Below are 21,037 nucleotides of genomic sequence, written 5' to 3' on the forward strand. Positions count from 1 at the left end.
TTTGTCCAGCTAGGCTTTTGTCTTACACTTCCAAATTCACTTACCACATTTTCTGAGAGGGTTGTAAAACGTTTCAGGAAGTAAGTTCTGTTGCAATGTAGTCTTTTTCCCAGATGGTTAAAAATATCCTGCTTAACATCTGTGCTAGTATATCTTGATCCAGCAGTAACAGCATAATACCTTGCCCCTTGGTACTGGAATTAAATGATAGCACTGATTAATTGGAAAGTGCCACACCAGTTTGTTTTTAAGGTAGGAGATGAAGACCCACATGAGAGGTTATAAAAGACTCAAAACTGAAATGGATACTAAATAGAATGGTGTTGGAAGGGTTATAGCACTTTGGTGGTGCAGGGCAGTACTAAAGAATAGATGTTGTTTAGGGAGGGTACAGGTACCAATAAGAAGCTGGCTTTTATTAGCTTGAATAGGGCTTTGAATCCTCCCACACTGATCAAGTATAGTAGGCATACAGTGCCTCCTACAGTTTACAAAATGACATTTGGACTATCGGCTCTTATCAGTGATGCTGTAGGAAATAGCTACTATATGCCTGATGTGACCTCATAACCACATTGTTCTTAATAGCAAGTATAGCCAGTGATATGCTAGCAATTCGGAGGAGATTGCATTTTCCCAGCAACAAAAAATGCTGCAGACTCCCTAACACACGTACTGAAAAAGCAGCCAGATCTCATAAAGTAATTCTGTACCAATCTTTAAAAATGCTGAATAAAAACATATAATCAGGAAGAACTCTTCTCATTAACTGGGGAATTTGTCCAGCCTCAGAACCCTGTTTGAGTTCTCAGACAGCAGCCGAAATGCAGCAAGATCAATGCACCACTTTCAAGGAGCTGCCGCTGAAGCAGAAGCCATGTGTGTAAATAATACTTATCTACCCACAGTAGGAATCCAAATTGAAATTTATTAGAAACAGGAATGGAGTGCATGGGAGGCTTTTTTCCACCTGGGAAAATACAGCACTACAATAACAGAGACCAAATTTTAAAAACATACAGCCTACCTAGACTCCTAACCTTGATAATAAACATATTCTATGTACATTTAGACCAGCATTTCTGGTGAAAAGTACAATCCACTGGTGGTTGTTAAAGGAGGTAGTACAATGTATCTTGGAATCTGGCACATGCTGTTTCTGATTACTTCTTGGATTTCTTATTAAAAGCTTGTAACCCATTAAAGAGAGACAAGCTTTACTACCACATGGGCAATGCTCAGCTAAATTATTTCACAAGCAGAATTGGCTTCTGCTTGCACAAACAGGTTTCCCCCCCTTACCCCTGTGCATGTCCTGCACCTCCCCCAAATTTTTTCCCAAGGATTGGGGGAACCCCTAAAACAGATTTAGTGGGAGAACACACTGTTGCACAAAGAAAAATCCTTCCATGGACAGAAGTTAGCCTTAGTGCTACACTGAATTCCACCCTCAGTTTAGATTGAAGGCATGAAAGTTAGGCTGAGACCATTCCCAGTTCTACTGGAGTTTTCGGTCCACAGTGAGACCTACATTTTTTTGGCACAATGCATTTTCATACATTCATTGTTTTGGGAAAATATAAAATGCCAAAGACTGCAAATCAAGGAGGGGGGGTGGAAGAAGTTCATATGATAGGGGAACATACAAATGCACATCCTGAGATAGCAAGGGACAACATGAAATGTGAAATAGTGTTCCAGCCACCGACTTAGGCCAGCCTTTGCCAACTTGGTGCTTTTCAGATGTTTAGGACTGCATTTTCCATCGGCCTCAGCAATGGTACTGCCTTGGGTAATCACCGTCTGAAACATCTGGCGGACAGGTTGCTGACGAGTGGCCTAAGGCAACATGTGCTTTCTGCACATGTGGATTAGCAGAACCATACAGTATGGGTTGTTTGGTTGTTGTTTTTTAGCTAAGGCTCCTTTTGTTATACAGTACTTTCTTTCCAATCTAGAGTAGGGATGGGGAGAAGGTGGGACCACCTAGCACTTGCTGGTTGCTGGGATTCTTCTTAAGCAGGAATGGAGAATGTATGGCCCTCCATATGTTGCTTGACTACAACTTCCATAAGTCCTTATCATTTGCCATGATTGCTAGGTTGAATGGGAGCTGGAGTCAGACAACATCTGGAAGGCCACAAGATCCTCACCCCTGTTGTAAAGGATAGATAGAAATTGCCCTGAGACAGCAAGGCACTATTTAGCATTTTTAAATAAGAGTGCATTGTCACTGTATTGTAGACAATTGAGTTATACCGTCATTATTAAGAGATCTGGAGCACACAATTTTGCTTTGTAAATTTAAACACACAGTAGAAAACCATAAAGGGTTAAAAAGTAGTCCCAATACAACTGAAGTCAGCTCCCACTTCCTTGCTGGAGGATTGTCATGTTGCTCAGCATGATGCTTCTTGTAATGCCCATAATTGAATTGCCAAAACGCTTCCCCAGCTAGTCATTTTAGCTGTGTCACACAAAATTCTGGATTCAGCTGCATCAGAAGGCATTCCTCAACCCCAAGTAGAGATGGGGATGGGGAGAGAGTTTTGCTGCTTCTGGGTGGATTAATTGCATTCACTGGAGCCACCATCATTATTATGGACAGAAAGCAAGCAGAGTCAGCCATCAACCCAAGCCAACAGGATCGTTCAATGGCATATAACAGTGTAAGGCACTGGTGTTCAAAGAAGAGGCAGGCTCTCCAGAGTACTTTATACATGCCACAGTGTGGCATGAGGAGCTACAGTCCCAATGAGAGGATTGTGGCTTTGCAGAAATGTCATAGTGCAGAGACTGCAAGCCTAGTCTTTAGGGTAGAAAGAAAAAAAACCACACACACACGGGAACACAGCTAGGCCTGCTCTTGTGTAACATGTCTTGCAGTTACCCCTAATGGTGTCATTCGCAGGATAAGCCAACTTGGCCAAGGAGAATTTGCTTCTGAGTGGTGATCCTTATGCTCCACATTGGGAAGAGAAACAAAGCAGTTCTGCAGACATTCGTGTGTCATCCTCAGTGTTGCTCAAGGAGCATAGGTGGCAAGGTAATTGCTAGTTCCTCAGCTCTGCTCGGGGCATTTTGAACACATGTGGTGGCCTTGATCTGCAAAGGGAGAAAAGTAGAAAGAGCGCTCTAAGCTTGAGGCTAGGTGGTTGGGCAGGGCATGAAGCGGAAAGGGTTTTCTGATAAGGATTTTTTAAAAGCACCTAATGACACTTGGAGAAAGCTCCTCTGGTCTTTATCAGTATTATTGGCCTGTGGTGGAAGTGGGGACGAATGCTTTCCTAGCCCCCACCCACTGTAAAAGCCTCCCCTGCAGCTAAGATTCAGTTCATGCCCAGATAGGATTTTGTGGGTTCTGTGCACAATGCCAGCCCCACTTCCTCTTAGCAGCACCCCAGGGACTGCCTCTGTGCAGCTGGGGCCAGCATGCAACAGAAAGCTCAGATTAGAGAAGACCAAAAGCATACCCTACAGAGCATGAAATGTCTTCTGTCTCAGCCACCAACACCAAAGCAAAAGAGCTTCATATTTTGAATTGGCAGAGCTCCTTTCCCAAAATGGTCTTGTTCACCACCTTTCTCCAGTACTGGACCTCCTTCCCGTTACTTAAATTGCCTGGTCATTTCCTACATCTAGGGCAGCTTTCTTTTGAACTCCACACTAAACATAGACAGGAGGTAGGAAAAGATACTTACAGTTCCATGTTTTCCATGCCACCGTCCCTAGTAAAAGAAAGAGAATGTCAATGGGATATATGACAGCATCCTCAAAGGCTTTCCAGAATGCATGCTAAGCTCCCTCAACCCTAATGTGGGCAAGGGAACCAAAAAGAAGAGTACTATAACTCCCAACTGCTTATACTGGACCCAGATGGCAGGACAGTGCAACCTTTCAGCAGTGCTGCCAATCCTCGGTGCCTGTTGAACTGCAGAAAAACCAATGTCCATCGACCAAGCTCAATCCACCTAAGCACTAGCTAGCATAACTCCTTTATATACTGTAGTAAGGCTTCTTACATGTGTTCTCGGGGTCCACTTCCGGCATCGGCCAGCCAAAGTGGGTGCAGAGAAGTTTAGCCGTAAGGTTAGAATTATGCACCCCCTGAAATGCTGCCTTGATAGCAAGAACCCTCCCTGGTCATGTGAGCAATTATTTCTTGACCTTGTCATGGCTCTAGTTCATGCCCAGGGTCATGGGGATTTTTTGTTATTGCTTCACACTGCCCAGGCTTGTGCCCTGGAGACGAGGTCACCTCAATGTCCCTATCACAGCAGTTTGACTTCACCCCCAGAGGCACACTCCATTGTCTCTCAAGACAGATGGATGCTAACAACAAACGCATATAACACAGCATGGGAGTGGCTTCCACAGGACCATGTTTTGCCAGAAAGGTTGAAAGCTGTTTCTGAGTATAAGCAAGTGGGAAGTCAAAACATTCCCTTTTTCATTTACTAGGGAAGGCAGTTATCACTTTCCCCTAAAGGCTTCCCCTGGAGAACCCACTTTTCCATCAGTATCTTAAAAGCAGACACTTTCACAAGAGGGATGGTTGGTTTACAAGAATACCACGGGAGCAGCCCTACACCTGGACTTGCAATTCTAGGTAATGGAACCAACTGGGTGGGGTGGGGTGGAGGGCTTAAGGGATGTCCAAGCCTATAATCAGTGAACAGTACTGGGAGTGGGGAGGGGGGAAGGAGAGGTAAAGCATCTGATCCATGGCCATAGGCAGGGTGACAGGCAAAAGTATGACCCATCCTCACGTGTAGACGTCATCCATGTGCATTCTGCGGTAAAACTTGGCAAGCCGCACAGCCAAGATGATGCTCGGCAGCAGAAAGACGGTGCACCAGCCTAGACTGAACCAAAAGGCATTCTAGGGGAAGAAGAGGGGAAGGCAGCTGTCAGTACTTCCGCTGTCTCTCTCCACTTAACTGCCACCCTGCTTGAACTCATGCAAGGTAAGCCTCGCCTACTGCCTGCCTATGTCTTTTCCATCCATTTCTCCAACGTTTCACTGGAGCACCCTTCACATACATGCATACACTTTCCCCAGCCCTGTGCCCATTCAAGAGCACAGGGATCCGTCCCACATGCAGATGTCTCCCCAGCTTCTTTCCATGCCCCACCGCAGGCAAGATTCCCAGAGCCACAGCACAGCCTCTGCCTAAGGTAGTTACAATTTTTGTGGCTCCACCACCCATCAGTTACTCCTGCAACCTGGGCTGCAGTCTCCATCTCTCAACCTATGGACTGCCACCCTGCTGTACCTTATTCATGCTGGCTCATTCCCACACCCCAGCTACATCCCTCATGTTTACTGCCTCACCAATGAATTGACAACGCAGCTGCAGACCACGGTATTCACACTATCCAGTGCCCAGGCTGCAGGGCCACAGCGGCCCACTTGCTCTTTGATCTGCCAGCAAAGAAGACAAGGAAACATCATGACCACCAAAGGAAAAATCCTGAGCCCTGCCCTCCTTTCCTGGCCAAACACCCTCATCGTGTTGTCATCATAAATGTTGCCAGTCCAGCTAAGCACATGGTAGGAATTGTCCTGGCATTGCCAACCTTATAACTTCATGCTGTGCTTGCTTACCCTAGAAGTAAGATGGGCAACGGCAGTACACTTTCCATGAGATCAACTTGATTTTGCTTACATATGCCTCCAGGGCCACTTGTGCATGAGGCTGTAAGACTGGCATGTGAATGCAAGTGGCTGATCAGGAAACTGCAGTTAACTACAGAATGCTGCAGCATGACTGCTGCCAGGAGTGAGGTTCTGTCAGCATATTGGAGTTGCCCTCAGCTATTTGCACTGGCTGCTGATGGGCAGGATGATGGGATTCAATGTTACATTGGCTGCTCACACTTGTAGGAAACAGGCTAGTGCCGCCAAGCCAGGATAAATTAACCCTCACTCATCGGCTGCCATAAATTCAGCAGGATTCCTCCTTCCTGTTTCATGAGGGGGGTTGCATGGGCACCTTGCCAAAATGGAGGACCAGATGTTGCTTTTTGAACCTCCAAAAACTGGACATTCAAAAAGGAGTGTGTGGCTGTTTGAAAGCCCTTTGCAAAAGTGCTCCTGACAGTTTTCAGAAGTTCAGGCAGCAGTGCATGGGGACAACTGAGGTTTCAAACTGCAGTATCACCTGGTGTCAAAACCCCACCCACCTGCCAAAAGTAACCTGTCAAAGATTTGGAAATAAAATTCTGGCCTGCCAGGCAGAAAAGGTTCCCTGCCCCATATCATTTTAGACGTCTGTTGCAAACTTACCCAGACATATAATTTAGTTACTCATATTTGTTCTTAAAGTTTTACTTATTTAATCAGTGCTTTAATTACCGGTATGTTTTATATATATATTATTGCTTTGCATATTTTATCTGCATTTTAACTACAACTTTGTTATGCACACCGTCTAGAGAGTACTTTGATTAAGCAGTTTATAAATCTTTTAAACCAGTAAATAATAAATAAACTATGGCTAAGAGGTCCAGTAAATTCATGGTTGACTGGGTTGGGTATGCATAGCCACAGGGAAGCATCCAGCCTAGATGCGAGTATAGCAGAAGTATACAAGCAAGGACAACCAGGCTCCCACCTTGTTAACACTCAGGATTAAGCCCAATCTCCATCAACAGCAGTTGGCATTACTTACGGTACTCTTTGCCCAGTCTATATATGATTCAAATAAACCCAGCAGAGTTTTCACGAAAGCTGAAGTCTCCTAGATGTAAGAAGATAAGATGGGTGGGTGCAAGTTGGAGGATAGGACAACAGCTTCCAAACAAAGAAAGGGGTTCAGTTATGGGGTTTCAATCCCCTATCCAAGCTCCATTAATGGTTCCAAGAATAGGAAGGGAAATGGGGCTGTAGTATGGGGTGCAGGAAAAGGTAGTATGGCTAATCAATGCACGATCAGCTGGGGTGTCACATGCCCCATCTTGGGAGCACTAGCTTTTGCTTGTCCTCCTCCACTGCATTTCCTGTATTCCCATTTCCCAGAGTTGTTCACTAGCATGTCTAATGTCGCAGTTAGAGACCTATAGGACTTCTGGGGATGAGCCTCCATGTTACATTATGTGGCAATGCACAAATCCAGTCTTAATGATGCCCTCTATGCAACCCCACCAGAAAATAGGTTGGATGATGAGAAGAAGACTCACGTTTCTGACAACGTCCTGCACCTGCAACTTCATAAATATCTGAGCGTCTTCTATTTTTGACAACGTGGCGTTCGCTAACTCCTGGCAGGACACAGTACTGTCAGGTTCACTCCTTGGCAGAGCCAGTCTCATGGGCTGCCCTTACCACCACTTTCCATACAGATCTGAGCAGACCACTGAGCAGAACATCACATAATCCAATGGGCATAAGGGAGCAGTGCTAGTATATTATCATAAGGCTGAGACAGGTTTTTTGATACACTTTAGCGGAAATAGCAAAACTGCAGCTCTTCAGATGCTGCTGGACTACCGCTCTCATCAATCCTGACCATTGGCCATGCTGGCTGGGACTGATGGGAATTGGGAGTCCAACGTATGGAGGACTGCAGCTTAGCATTTCATACCCAGCACCATACAGACCCCAAACGCACACAAGTATAGTTCTGCCAGTGGCCCATTAACACCTCCTCTGTCCATCTTTGGGATGCCTACCAACTCTGTCAATCTCCCACAGTCTTCCAGGATATGAAACCCCACCCCTACAGAGTCAACGCCAAAGGAAATCTCTGTATCTCCCAATTGGCACCTGTTACCTTGAGTTCTCACATTGTTATGCAAGGAGTCCTGGCGAGATTGTCAGCAGGTTGTACTTCCCCACCCATCCAATATCTAATGGAGTGTCCTTCAGAAAGCCTGGCATCAAAGCCCCACCTCCCAGATCACTCCTTCCTCCAACCCTGTCCTGCTTATAGAATCATAGAATCATAGAGTTGGAAGAGACCACAAGGGCCATCCAGTCCAACCCCCTGCCAAGCAGGAAACACCATCAAAGCATTCTTGACATATGCCTGTCAAGCCTCTGCTTAAAGACCTCCAAAGAAGGAGACTCCACCACACTCCTTGGCAGCAAGTTCCACTGCCAAACAGCTCTTACTGTCAGGAAGTTCTTCCTAATGTTTAGGTGGAATCTTCTTTCTTGAAGTTTGAATTTCTTGAAGTTTGCTTACCGGAATCTGAGGGACAGACTTCTGTAGTTTTTGAATGCTGCTTCTCAGGATGTGCTGAGGACAGAGAAAGCTCATCAGAGGGCACCATCCACTGAGCTGGATGGAATGAGTTGACAGAAGGTGGGACAGATATCAACCATCTTATGGCCAGGCAGGTCCAAGAATCAAAGCCATCTAGAGAGGCCTTGTTCAAGGCGGCACCTGGTCTGGGCCAAAAGGAGGTAAAGGTGTTTGGGGAGAGCAGCACTCACCATTTGAGGAGGAAACTTGTCACCGACCCAATTCTGGAGCATCCTCAGCTGACTGGCCTCCAGTTGAAGCTCGCTACGAGTTTTCTCACCAATTGCCTGAAAATATTTTCATAAGCACCACTGTTGTGAAGAGATATTGATAGAATTTCTGCTGCTTTCACACATACAAGTGCAGACATTTCCCTGTACTTAAAAAAACAACCCTGCCATTCCACTCTCCCAATATTCATTTGTAGTTCAAAATAAAAAAAGAGTCTACCATCCAAAACCTCCTTCTGTGTCTGTTATTCTTGTTGCAGTTCACTGCAAATCCTTTTTTGGTGGGCACATTTCCAGGAGGGAATGTGGGATGCAATTATTTCCCATCTTCAGGGAGGATCTGGGGTTAAATCAGGGCCAGCCTACCTATTAGGTAAGATGAGGTGATTAACTCAGGCAGTAGGATCCACAGGGACAGCTGATTCAGCCTCCAAGAACACATGCCCATGGCTGCTGCTGCAGTGGCACTGACGGCTGTGGCACACTGCTTGGGGGCTGGATCTGCCTCCCCATTCCAGCTCTACAGCGACCTCTTGGCAAATAGGAGATGCTGCTGTTCTCCTATCACCTTAGAGAGGAAATGGTGGAGGCATGATTCAGAACAGGCCCCTTTCCCCCCGCCATGATGGCATTTTATTTCCACTTCAACTGTTGGAAAAGATTAATTCAATTCTCCCCCTGTTCCCAATGTAGATAGATTTTCACTCATCCATACTTCTCTGGCGGGGAGGGTGTCATTTTGTGGTTTGACTCAGGTGCCAAAATTTCTTGGGCCAGCTCTGGGTTGAAGTGATCCCAAAAAGACACCTACAGGGCCCCTCCCCCTAGAAAGGGAGCTGGGGGAGAGAAGCACTGCAGAAGAATGGGGATATCCCAATCAAAGCATCACTCACTGTGTTTTCTGCCAATTTATCTAGATGCATTGCCAATGAAGACAGGTCTTGTTTTGTCACATTCTGGTTGATCTGCAAAGAAAGAGACAGCACACTGTGGGTCAGCTCCTCAAGGATAACAAGAGGCATTGGAGTGAGTAAGGTCAGGGCTCAGGCAGATTAAGTTTGCCCACTTCCTAGAATCCGCTTTCCAACTTGCTTTATTTCATTTTGAACCCACCGATAAGTAAGCTATTATTCCTTCACATCACACCTCTGGGAAGAGAAAGCTCACCTCATCCCTCCACCTCCAATGATCTGTGAGACAACAATCAGAGGCTCTTTTCTGGGTGCTCTCACCTACAAAAGGACATGTGGGTGGCTTCCAAAGGGGAGTGGCTTTTTAGTGACTGTGTTCTAATTATGGATCACCCTCCCAAGGGTGATCTGCCTGACATCTTTGTCGTTGCTTTTAGGCACCAGGCAAATCCTGTCCTGTTTACGTGTTAACTGCTGCTTTTATGTATGTGGAATGGCATGATTTCATTATACAGATGTCTTTGAGATTTTGTTAAACTCAGTAACCTGCACAAGCTTTGTTTGGGAATGGCTTTCCTCTTGGGCTGCACCCAAAGCCCTTTCCAGACACCATCCTTTCTCCTGAACAGACTGAGCAGCTGCCAATAACCTATGCTGACATCATAAACCCAGCGACCCTTCCATTGTCAGTTAATCAGAATTTCCCAGCTGACGGATTCCTTCCTGCAGCGATTCATACCCCAGCAAGCATGAAGGGCATGCATTTTTCTGTGGGGATAGAGCCTACACTACTATTACTGGCAATGATATCATTTTCTAGGCAAGTCACTAGTCCTATTAGGCAATATAAACTACTTTGAATGGACTATTTGAATGGATACCAGACAATGTCAAACCCCATAAAGATCAAGAAAAGAAATAATCTTGTGATAAGCTATTCCACCCTCTCATCTCACTTGTTTCAGAGCACTGTCAAAATTCAGGTTCAGACCATCCTTTGAGCCCAGTTCCTGCAGCTGACGCTTCTGCTCATCCTTCAGGAATTCAGTGGAGCCCAAACTGATATTTATTTTTTTTAAAGCTGCATCAATGTTACCCGTGTACTGTAAGAGCAAAAGAAAAACAAGGTGAGTAGGTGCAGAGTACACAACAATCCAGTCCCCCAGGGCACTTCTCTGGGGTTCTCCAGGTGGCTGAATATATGCCCCATATCTGGTCTTTAAACTATCCCAGAGCATATTTTAGGACACTAATCTTGCTGGTCATTCAATTTCTCTTGTGGCTGTCTTGATTCACCTACAGACACTCATCACTGACCTTGCTGGTGTTTAGGATCTCATCCAGAGGGATGACCTCACCCAGGTGAAGGGTGCTCCACAAGGGGGCATTGTTTTCACAGTTCCTGCAAGAGTGAAAATCGAGCTAAGAGACCAGGATACACTGTGCCAAGTCAAACATAAACTGGGGAAACAGCATCACCATGCAATCAAGCTTTCCAATCATGTAGTTTAACTCTTACGCCAGGGGGCAATGGGGTTGCTGGTGACATAAACTCTACACGACTACACATGATCTTAGCCAAAAGACCGAGAAGCGACTCAGCATGGGGGCAGCAGCTGTGGGGAAATAGCAGGACTGAGAAGCACAGCGATCAGGCTGAAAGGTACCTCAGAGAAAGAAAAGCATGATTCAGGTTGTTATTCTAGCAAACTCTTGGCAGAAGGGATAAGTTGTGGGTCAGGGAAAGACTTCTCTGCACAGATTTAAGATTATACTGTACAGTCAAATTGGATCCTGAACGCCTTGGTACTTGGATGTTTTGGCTCCCGAACACCACAAACCCAGAAGCGAGTATTCCAGTTTGTGAACGTTCTTTGGAACCCAAACGTCCTGCAGCCAATCAGAAGCCACGCTTTGGTTTTGGAAGTCAAACGGACTTCCGGAACGGATTCTGTTCAACTTCCAAGGTACGGCTGTATTATGAAGGTTCCTGTCTATGCTGGCCAAGGGACTTTGGACATAATATAAAACTTACAGCATGGGAGAAGCTATGGAACTGGGATTTGTAGTTTACATCATGTTATACGTTGAAAGAAAATTATATGAAAATGATGTATCATTGGTATTTAACCCCTAGTAAACTAGCTAATAATAATAATAATAATAATAATAATAATAATAATAATTTTATTTATACCCCACCCATCTGGCTGGGTTTCCCCAGCCACTCTGGGCGGCTTCCAACAGAATATTAAAATACAATAATCTAATAATCTAAACAGGGCTTGTATAAAACAATTCAAATACATGCTGGAAATGTAAGGAAAAAGAATTCTATTTCTATGCTGGTTGTTAGATAATTGTTTGCAAATTTCAAAATCTGAAAAAAAACTAAATAATTTTTTTACAGACTTCTCTGCACCAGGGCCCCCTGGCATGGCACCCTGACATTGCATGTTGGCAAGTGGGTGGAACTTACTTTTCCCTACTCCCATACACTGCATGCCTGACTCTTATCAGGCCTGCAGTTCCCACCCTACTCTCAAGAGTCTCTCTCCCTTTGGGGGAAGCTGAAGACCAAAGTCACAGCAGGCAGGAAGCCATGGAGGAATCCAGCCAGCCAGCCACTCACTTGTACAGGCTGGAAAGGTTCACATCAGAACTCTTCAAATGCAGGAGCCGTGTCAGGTTGAACTCAGGGAACAACCCTGGTGTGTCCAGAAACTAGAAAAAAATAAAGAGTCATTAATTAGATTCTTAGCCTCTCAACTCAAAACAACATCTTCAATATTTCCCTCTCCCTGCGATTTCCTCCTCTGCAGAATATGGGGTTGACTGGCTGTCTCATGCCTACTTCAGCAATTTCCATGACAAAATGATAATGATTGACAAGGGGGAGAGATGGGATCCCAGGATTAGAATCTAAGGTTACAGTGTGTGGGTTCTGGTCTGGTGTTAATGGAAACCATGACTCACTTCTCTCCTCGCCCACATTATTTCCCCACTTGTTCCACTGCAGACGGCACTCAGCAGTATCAATGAATACTCATGGTAGCCCAAGGGACTTACCTGAAGGAGGCGCCCATCAGCCCATGGCCGACACACCACTGTGTACATAGTTCCCCCAACTAAAAATGTCAGTAGAACCAGCAGCATCAGCAGCCATGAAAATATGAAGCTGAACCCAACGCTCCTGTCAGAAAAGAGAAAACATGATTGGAGGTCTGGGATTTCGCTGGATGGATGTGAAGAGCAGCCGTCGGAGCCCTTGCACATTTGCCCCAGGCAACCCTTCCATTCATTCTGACACACAATCCAGCAGATAAACATAAGGAAAAGCCAGAGGGACAGTCCAGGACAAGGTCAGGGTGCCAAAATACTCAGGGGGCATGGCTCTGCACTGTGCCAATCTGCCAGTAATGCTGCATTTCTGGATACTTAAGGACACTCCTACCCTATCTTTCTCAAGCAGGAGCCTGTACACAAAACAGGTTGTGTATGGGGAAACCCTCCGTAGAATAGCTCCCGGAGAGCTGGGGAATCAGGCAACCAGCAATACATGTAAAGATCTACAGCCGCCTCCTGAGTCCTGCCACCCATGCTCTCACATTTGCTACGCCATAACGCAGCTTGGCAACGTTTGGCAATCATCAGGAAGGGTAGGCTAATAAGGGTACAGGCCAGAGCTCTGTAACAGAACATCAGTTTTGCATGCAGACGGTTCCAGGATGAATCCCTGGCATCTCCAAGTAGGGCTTGGAAGGACTCCTAGCTGAAACTCTGGAAAGCTGCTGCCAGTCAGCACTGATGGTGCTGTGCTAGACGAACCAAAGGCCTGACATGGGATGCAGCAGCAGCAGCTTCCTACATTCCTTTGACTTATTGGATGACTCTCTGTCATGAGATGAGAGAAGGTGCAAAGTCTCTTACGCCATGAGGAAGTCTCCACCAGTGTTTGAGAGGCAGCCCCGTTTGGTAGGCATCTCTCGTGGGTTTAGCCCAAGGGTCCCAAACAACAGGCCCAGCACGTTGAATACAATGATCACGAGCACCAGAGAGCAGAGGCAAAGGCCAGCAATCCACCTAAATTAAGGAAAAGGAAAACAGTTAAGACTCCGACAGAAGGCAATGGCTAAGGGAAGGAAGGAGTCAAAACCTGGGAATGGGTTTGATCTCTGCTAAAAAACCAGCAGGCATGTGCATCAAAGCCCTGGCAAAAAGAGGAAGCGAATTAAAAAACATGAGATCCCATCCAAGCCTAGGTTATAAACAATGGTATAGCACTGAAGAAAAACAAGTGCTACTTGGGCCAATTAACCAGAAGACAAGGATTTTAACTTTCATACTACTGCAGATTAGATGTGGTGCCCTGTGCAAAAATGCTGTGGGAAACCACCAATGTTACATGAAACCGCACATCAGAGGCTTCCAAAATAGTGGCCAGAAAGCTTTTAGCCCTTTGTTTAGGCTACCATTCTCATCCCATTTCCTACAACTGCCATTTTGATAACATATGACCCCTCAGGGTCAGGAGGGACAGGGGACCACCATTTCACCCAACACAGGACCTACCATGGCTTAAGCTAACCTCAGGGATTCCCCCAGCTTACAATACTCTGAGAATACTTTAATTCATACCTGTAGCTATCATAGTTGACAATATCTGGCTCATAGGTACTCGCCCAACTGACAACATCTGTCATGGACTGAGAGATATTCCCCATTCCACTCAGTGTGGAAAACTTGCTACGGCTATCTTCAATCGCTTGCTCGACATCAAGGAGGCGAGCCTCTCCTTCTGCAAGGACCAAAAGATACACAGATAAACAAATATACTTTGTTCACTATGGCAGAGAGCATTTTATCACAGGGCAGTCACCTGCTATGTGTTCCGGATATGTAGTATTTTATGCCCAATTGCCTATTAGCTTTCCGAGGAAGAACCATTCACACACCTTGCGACGGATCCCTTCTACCTAATGCTAAAACGGTGCGACAGTTGCCCCTCTTACTCTATTATTAGAAGAGCACCTAGGGAACCTGTCTTCTCTCTCACTTACTAAAGGAGCTCCTAGGGAATCCTGAGGCAAAAATCCACCTCCCTGTTTCCCTACAGATCATTCATAAACCCTTCTCCAATCTTGGGTTTATTAGTACCGGTAAGTGGAGTTTGCTTCCAACACACGTGGCCAGGTATCTTATGAAACTCAAGGCTGTTTGTGCGACTAACCCCTTTGTCCCCAGTGAGGAGATTCCCTTAGCTTGAAATCCCTCACTCTAAAAGCTTGCCTATCCACTTAGGCAACTTAGTGACACACCAGGTCGTCCACCTTCAGCCTATACTGTGTTACTCAAGGACACAAACTATCGACGCCACTCTTGAGGGAAGTTGTGTCCTTTAAAGAGCCTCCACCTATACTCTTTTCGATACCGTGCTGAAAATAAGAAAGACGATTTCCCCATGGCACATAAAAGATGAAGGTTTATTAACTCAAATTCATAATGGTTGCTTTAAAGATTCATGCGGGTACAAGCTTCGTTACTGTCATAAGTTATTGCTGTCAAACACGTAACATGGAACTTGCTTATTCCTCATCTAAGCCCTCCGTTACCCCTCACCCTGCAACCACCCACGCTCCCCCTCCCTTGCGCTCTCCAACAAGCAAAATGTCTCCTCCCTCCTTGTAAGCTCCAAGCAGACCCGCCTCCATTAGAATGTCCAGTCAATCAGGCTGGATGTGGGTTTAACCCTTGCAAAGCCAGGCTAAAAAAAGAGAAATTTTTAAAAACTATGTCAATTCGTTACAAACCTCAGCAAATCTCATGCCTCCTTCAGTTCTGGCTACCTATCCTTCATTCAGTTCAAGTTAGGGGGGAGGGGAAACCCAAAGCAGGAAGGACAAGGAAAGCTGTGGATTGGGAGAAGGAAAAAATCCAGCCCCACTGAGTCCAGGGCCATATTACCCATGGGTGCTAGGGGTGCAAGGAACCCGGGTGTTGGGTTCTCAGGAGCACCAGGCTGAGAGTCCGGGGAAGAGCCTGCCCGTCGGTCGGAGTGCCGCAGCGGGCTCTTCTGCTGTGGGTGCCTCTGCACCGCAAGTTTGGGGGTGACCGAGCCAGCGAGACGCTGAGGCGGGCGGGTGGCTCCGCCCTCCTGCGTGCCTGGGACTAGGCAACCGGGGGGGGGGGCGCCGGACAGATCTTTGTACCCTGGCGCCGCATATGCTTAAGACAGCCCTGACTGAGCCCCACTCAGTCTAATAAATGGAGGAGCTAGCAAGAATGTGCAGACTAGCCTAAAGTTACCAGATGTCCCCGTTTCCTGTGGACAGTCCCCGGATTTACAAATCAGTCCCCATACAAAATCCATTGAAGTTGAAAAGTGTCCCCGGATTCATTGAAAAAAATCTGGTAACCTTAGACTAGCCATGTCCTCTAAACAACAGTGTGTATGTGGCATTGGTCCATAGGAGGACATATGTTTTAAAAATGTTTTGGGACATCTTGTAGCTCAGTGATAAGAGTGAATGCATGTCCAAGGTTCTAGACTGAATTCCTTAGCATCTCCAATTAAGGGATCTCAAGTGGATCAGAGTAGACAGTGCTGGGCTGGAGAAAACCACTGATTTGACTCTGTAGAACAAGAGCTTCATATGTTCACATGTGATTAACTCACACCTATCAATGCCATGTTGCTTGAACATGCACATGTGAGAAACTTTTGGGTGTGAACTCTAATTACTATGTAGAAAGTATATTTGTAGAATAACAATTTCTAAACAAAGAAAAGGCTGCACTATTGCATAACTGTAAAGAGTTATATTGAATGACTGAGAGCTAAGACTTGAATAAATTCCACATATTAATGTGAACCAATCAAACAGATATTTGTTATGTGACCTCTAGCTTCTGAGGACATTATAAGTGTAACCATAGCCTTTCAACTGGTTATTGAAATGAGAATACACACACCTTTATCTATCTGCTGAAACTACTTACCAGACACCACCTTTTTTGTTTGTTCAGACACCTTCTTTGGAATATCAGCCAGAACCTTTCTTGCCTGCCAGTGCCAGAACCCAGAATAAAGACATATGCAGATGGAAACAAAAGACAAACAACACAGAGATCTCAGAATCACATATGCTCTTATAGTGTTGAATAAAGGGCAAAGCAATGTGAATAAAAAGGCATTGCAATACATGCTGATTCCAAAGAGGAAGTGGGCTAACAATACCTTCTGAGGATGCATTGATGGTTTGAGAGGCTGTGATTTATGCTGCTAGGCAGAGGCTGTGGCTCTGCTCCTACTGCACAGCCTCTCCCAGTCCCTGGCACACTGCCACCTGGCATGGGCACTCAGAAAGCCTGCTCTGTGTGGCACACTCTGATTGTGGAGGAGAGAGAAAAGATGGCCGGAGGGAAGGATGTTACCTTCGCAATGGTTTCCTGAGGGTTTGAGTTTGTCAGATTGGTCAACAGCTGGAGTGGGCGGCTGAAATCCGGAACCTGTGGGAACAGATAAAGTGGCAGTTTATCTATCTATAATAAATTAAAGTGATGGTGCATTGTGTTCTGGGAGAGGTGGGAATCTTTTGTGTTTCACTCAAATGTTTACACTGACACAGGTAAGAGCAACATGGCCAGCCCTCCGCTGAGATTCCACAATGACATCTATTGCACCACTGGCACTGGCTTTAGCCTCTGTCTCAGTAGTGTCACTGTATTAGCTAAGCCCACTTACCCTGAAAATGGTGCTTCTTCCCATGTTCTCTAAAAACCCACCATCCCTTTCCCAATGTCGCTGCACTCCAACCCCATTTTACCGCACTAAGATTGGCCCCAGGCTCCAGGTTCACCGCTGGCACACCCTCGCAAGGCACACCACAGTCTTTCAAAGTCTGGTTGATATCAGTGCTCAAGGCAGTCAGGTTTTGGTTCAGCTGTTCCTGAAGGTGCCGCAAGTGATTTGTTGTCTCATTGACTGCCTGGAGCTCTTTTTCCACAGAGCTAGTCACTGCAATGGACAGAGAAACAGAGTGAGGAGGAACTTTGCAACCTCCACCCCGGTGAGAGATAGTTTTTAGCACAAGGGAAATAAAACAAAGCTAAATAAATAATTTTGTGTACCCCACCCATCCGAGTGCGTTGCCCCAGCCACTCTGGGTGGCTTCCAATAGAATAAATAAAAACACAACAGAACATCACACACCGAAAGCTTCCTGGGCTGCCTTCAGATGTCTATGGTAGGTCAAATAATTATTTATCTCTTTGACACAGGGCAGGTGCCACTACCGAGAAGGCCCTTTCTGCCTGGTTCCCTGTAACCTCACAAGGAGGGAACCACCAGAAGGCCTTCAGAGCTGGATCTCAATGAACAAATCAAATGCAATTTATTTTGTAAAATTTATATGGCACTTGAATGTGAAAAGAAAGGAAAGAAACCTCAAATCAGTTAACAAAGATATAAAACAATGAAATTACTGTATCATATATATATATATATATATATATATATATATATACACACCTACCGTGTTTCTCATATTTTAAGGCATCCCCCAAAAATAAGCCATGACAGGATTTCAAAGGGTTGGTGAAAAATAAGACATACCCCGAAAATAAGCACTATCGCAAAGCCCCGACCGAGCGAGAGGCGAAGCTGCGGGACCCAGCAGGAGCCTCGGTGTCCCCTGTGCGAAGCCCTGGGACCCGGCAAGAGCCTCAGAGCTCGTGCGCTAACCCCTGGGAGCCGCGGCAAAGCCCTGGGACCCAGCTGGAGCTTCAGCACACGCGCGCACTAACCCCCGGGACCCGGCTGGACGCATAGCTGAAGCCGCGGCAGCTTGCAGGAGCCGCGGCGAAGCCCTGGGACCCAGCTGGAGCTTCAGCGTGCGCGCGCTAACCCCTGGGACCCGGCTGCGAGCCTCAAAGGCGCGCGCGCTAACCCCCGGGAACCGGCTGGACGCGTAGCTCAGGAGCCGCGGCGAAGCCCTGGGACCCGGCTGGAGCCTCAGCGCACTGTGCTTGAAGCCCTCGGACTGCAACTGAAGCCGTGCGAAGCTCCGACCCAGCGGGACCCAGCAAGAGGTGCAGCTCTTCAAAGCCTGTTCTGTAAGTGCACTGAACTCTTGTTGGGCTAAAAACATTGAGTTTGCACGGTATGCATGCAATGCAGGAAAAGTTTGTGAAAAGCATGCTTTTATCATGCTTGTTTGGGCTCTGTTCTGCTGCTTTTGATCTCAGAAACCTTTCACTTGCTTGATACACTTTATTAAAAAAAAAGACATCCCTTGAAAATAAGCCATGGTGTGTTTTTTTGAGGAAAAAATTAATATAAGATGTGTCTTATAATATGAGAAACACGGTATATCAACAATAAGTTAAAAAACCAGATTAAAACCCCTGTCAACATTTGACATATCTGGATAGGCTTGCCTAAACAAAAATGTTTTTAGCAGGTGCCAAAAAGTGCACAATGTAGGCACCTGCCTCATGTCAATAGGCAAGGAATTCTGAAGTGTGGGGGCTGCCACACTACAAGATCAATTTCTTACAAATACTATACATGACCTATAACATTGCCAGTTCCACAGATTGAAGCAGTCACATAAAGAGGGGTAAATACATAAACAAAACAAAACAATGCTTTAAACAAACAAATCAAATTCAGGACACTGAACTGCAGCAACAAGCACTTTTCTCCCAAGTAGCGGCTGGCTATCCTTTGGCCCTCCAGAAGTTTTTGGACTCCAGCCATGCTGGCTACGGCTGATGGGAGTTGGAGTCCCAACAACATCTGGAGGGCCAAAAATTCCTGACCCATGCTCTAAGCTTTCTTTATCCTCTGAGCACCTTTGCCTTGCCCTGTGCCATAGTTAAACAGACACACTTTCTGGGACTCCATCTCTACTACTGGATCCCACAACACACTCCTCTTTAGACAGTAGGTCAATACCATTGAGAAGATGTTCAGCTTCATCCAGTGCACCGTTTACTTGTCCACCTATTTGGTTCTTGATCTTGTCTCCCAAAGTCTGCCCAATCTCTGCAGAGAAAACATCACAACAAGAGGATCAACTAGAATGCTTCCTGCTATTATGTCACATACCAAATGCCAGAAAAAAATTGGTTTATGGACATGGAGATCTCCTTGAATGATAAAGGGATAATGGACAATGCTTTGGGTACAGGGCCGGCTCTAGGTAGAGTCCCGGTGGCGCGGGGCGCCAGGGCGCCGGGCCAGTAGGTAGGGTGCTGCGGGGGCACCGAAGCGATCTCCGCCCCTCAGCGCCAGGGCGCGCAACCTGCTCGAGACTGCCCTGTTTGGGTACAAACCAACGTTCTACAGTTTAAGTAGGAGCAGAACTCAGTGATGACTGTGTGGATGAAGCAGGCCACAAGGGGATAGGAAGGAATTCTGCAGATGACCACTGAACTTCTGGGGCAGACTTCTAATTCTCAGGAAATTCTGGGTCTGTATGAAGCTGTCTTGTGTGGTGGAGTACTGAGCTTCAGGTGAACATCTTCTTAGTAAAGACCCTTCCAGTACTGGTCTGACTCTACCCACCCTGGCTGGACACTGGATCTTCCTGGGCAGGAAGAAATATAAAAGGCTACCTATTTCAGCTGAGCCTTGCTTGAGCAACAAAGTCTTCCTGAGCACTGGTGTGTTCCCTGAATCCTTCGTTCTTCTTTGTTTATGCCAGCTAGTTTGTCCTCCATTTCTGACTCCCAAACTCTTGGTTTGTCCTTCAGTTGTGGCCTGCTCTTTGACCCTGACTCTTGGCTTGCTCCTTGACCACACCTCCACCCCTGAGACTGGGTCATTTCAGTTGATTTCCAAGCTTGAGGCCTGCTTTTTTTGCCTCCCTCCCTCAAGGTTTAGACAACACAGATTGTGACCAGTGGTAGAGACTTACCTTGCAGGCTCTGATTGGCTTGCTTCAGTGGCACTGAACTGGAGTCAATGATGTCATTAACCTCCTGTGAAGAACCAGGAAAGTGATGAAATACAGTATGCTCTGCAGAGGAGGGGGCAGCAAGCAGGATCAAGATCCTGAACATATTTATGGTCATGGATATAAAATATATAAGGACTATAGCATGATGTGCCTTGCTTGAACACAGAGGACTCAAAAGTGCCCATTGTACTGAAGTGCATTGCTTCCGCATTGTCCCGCTCCCCAGTTTTACACCAATCCAGTTGAAAAGGTTTGTTTGAACTCCTGAATCACTGCCATTTAGAATACATCTTTCCACAATACTTAATTGATATTTGATTTTTAATATATATATATATATTCTATGAAATAGCATTATGTAAATAGCCTAAATAAATAAATATTGTGTAGAAAGTCTACAAAATAAGCCCTAAAGACTACCATCCTGTGCACACTTACTGGGAAATCAGTCCCCTTTGACCACTAATTTCGACATAAACACGCTTAGGTTTGTTCTGCAAAAATATCTGTGGAACTTCATAATGGATCACAGCTTAAAAGCAAGTGTTCACGAGTGTCTTCCACCATAGAGGCAAATACTATTTGCAAAAAAAATTGAGGAACTGAACATACAAAACTGACTACCACCTAATTCTGCAAGTGAAGAGACACTGAAGCCACAGCCAAGCCAACATTTTGTGGAC

The 21,037-nt window shown here is 45.9% G+C and overlaps 1 protein-coding gene across 5 annotated transcripts in view; it reads right to left on the reverse strand.

The window, feature by feature from the left end:
• Positions 1-908: 908 nt before the first annotated feature.
• LOC118093703 (prominin-1-A-like) overlaps positions 909-21,037 on the reverse strand; it is a 37,136-nt gene continuing 17,007 nt past the window's right edge. For all 5 annotated transcript variants that reach the window (XM_035133305.3, XM_035133307.3, XM_035133310.3 and 2 more), the window contains 20 exons: positions 20,313-20,376; positions 19,349-19,438; positions 17,217-17,407; positions 16,825-16,899; positions 16,390-16,453; positions 14,029-14,188; positions 13,321-13,473; positions 12,460-12,583; positions 12,023-12,114; positions 10,708-10,792; positions 10,347-10,493; positions 9,373-9,444; positions 8,441-8,536; positions 8,190-8,243; positions 7,183-7,263; positions 6,675-6,743; positions 5,336-5,425; positions 4,770-4,882; positions 3,702-3,728; positions 909-3,105 (listed from right to left, as the gene is read on the reverse strand). In XM_035133305.3, coding sequence (XP_034989196.2) covers positions 3,054-3,105; positions 3,702-3,728; positions 4,770-4,882; positions 5,336-5,425; positions 6,675-6,743; positions 7,183-7,263; positions 8,190-8,243; positions 8,441-8,536; positions 9,373-9,444; positions 10,347-10,493; positions 10,708-10,792; positions 12,023-12,114; positions 12,460-12,583; positions 13,321-13,473; positions 14,029-14,188; positions 16,390-16,453; positions 16,825-16,899; positions 17,217-17,407; positions 19,349-19,438; positions 20,313-20,376 — 1,899 coding nt within the window. In that variant the 3' untranslated portion in view covers positions 909-3,053. The remainder of the gene's footprint in view (positions 3,106-3,701; positions 3,729-4,769; positions 4,883-5,335; positions 5,426-6,674; positions 6,744-7,182; positions 7,264-8,189; positions 8,244-8,440; positions 8,537-9,372; positions 9,445-10,346; positions 10,494-10,707; positions 10,793-12,022; positions 12,115-12,459; positions 12,584-13,320; positions 13,474-14,028; positions 14,189-16,389; positions 16,454-16,824; positions 16,900-17,216; positions 17,408-19,348; positions 19,439-20,312; positions 20,377-21,037) is intronic.

The sequence above is a fragment of the Zootoca vivipara genome, chromosome 5, assembly GCF_965207765.1.
Source record: "Zootoca vivipara chromosome 5, rZooViv2.hap1.1, whole genome shotgun sequence".
Taxonomy (NCBI): Eukaryota; Metazoa; Chordata; class Lepidosauria; order Squamata; family Lacertidae; genus Zootoca; species Zootoca vivipara.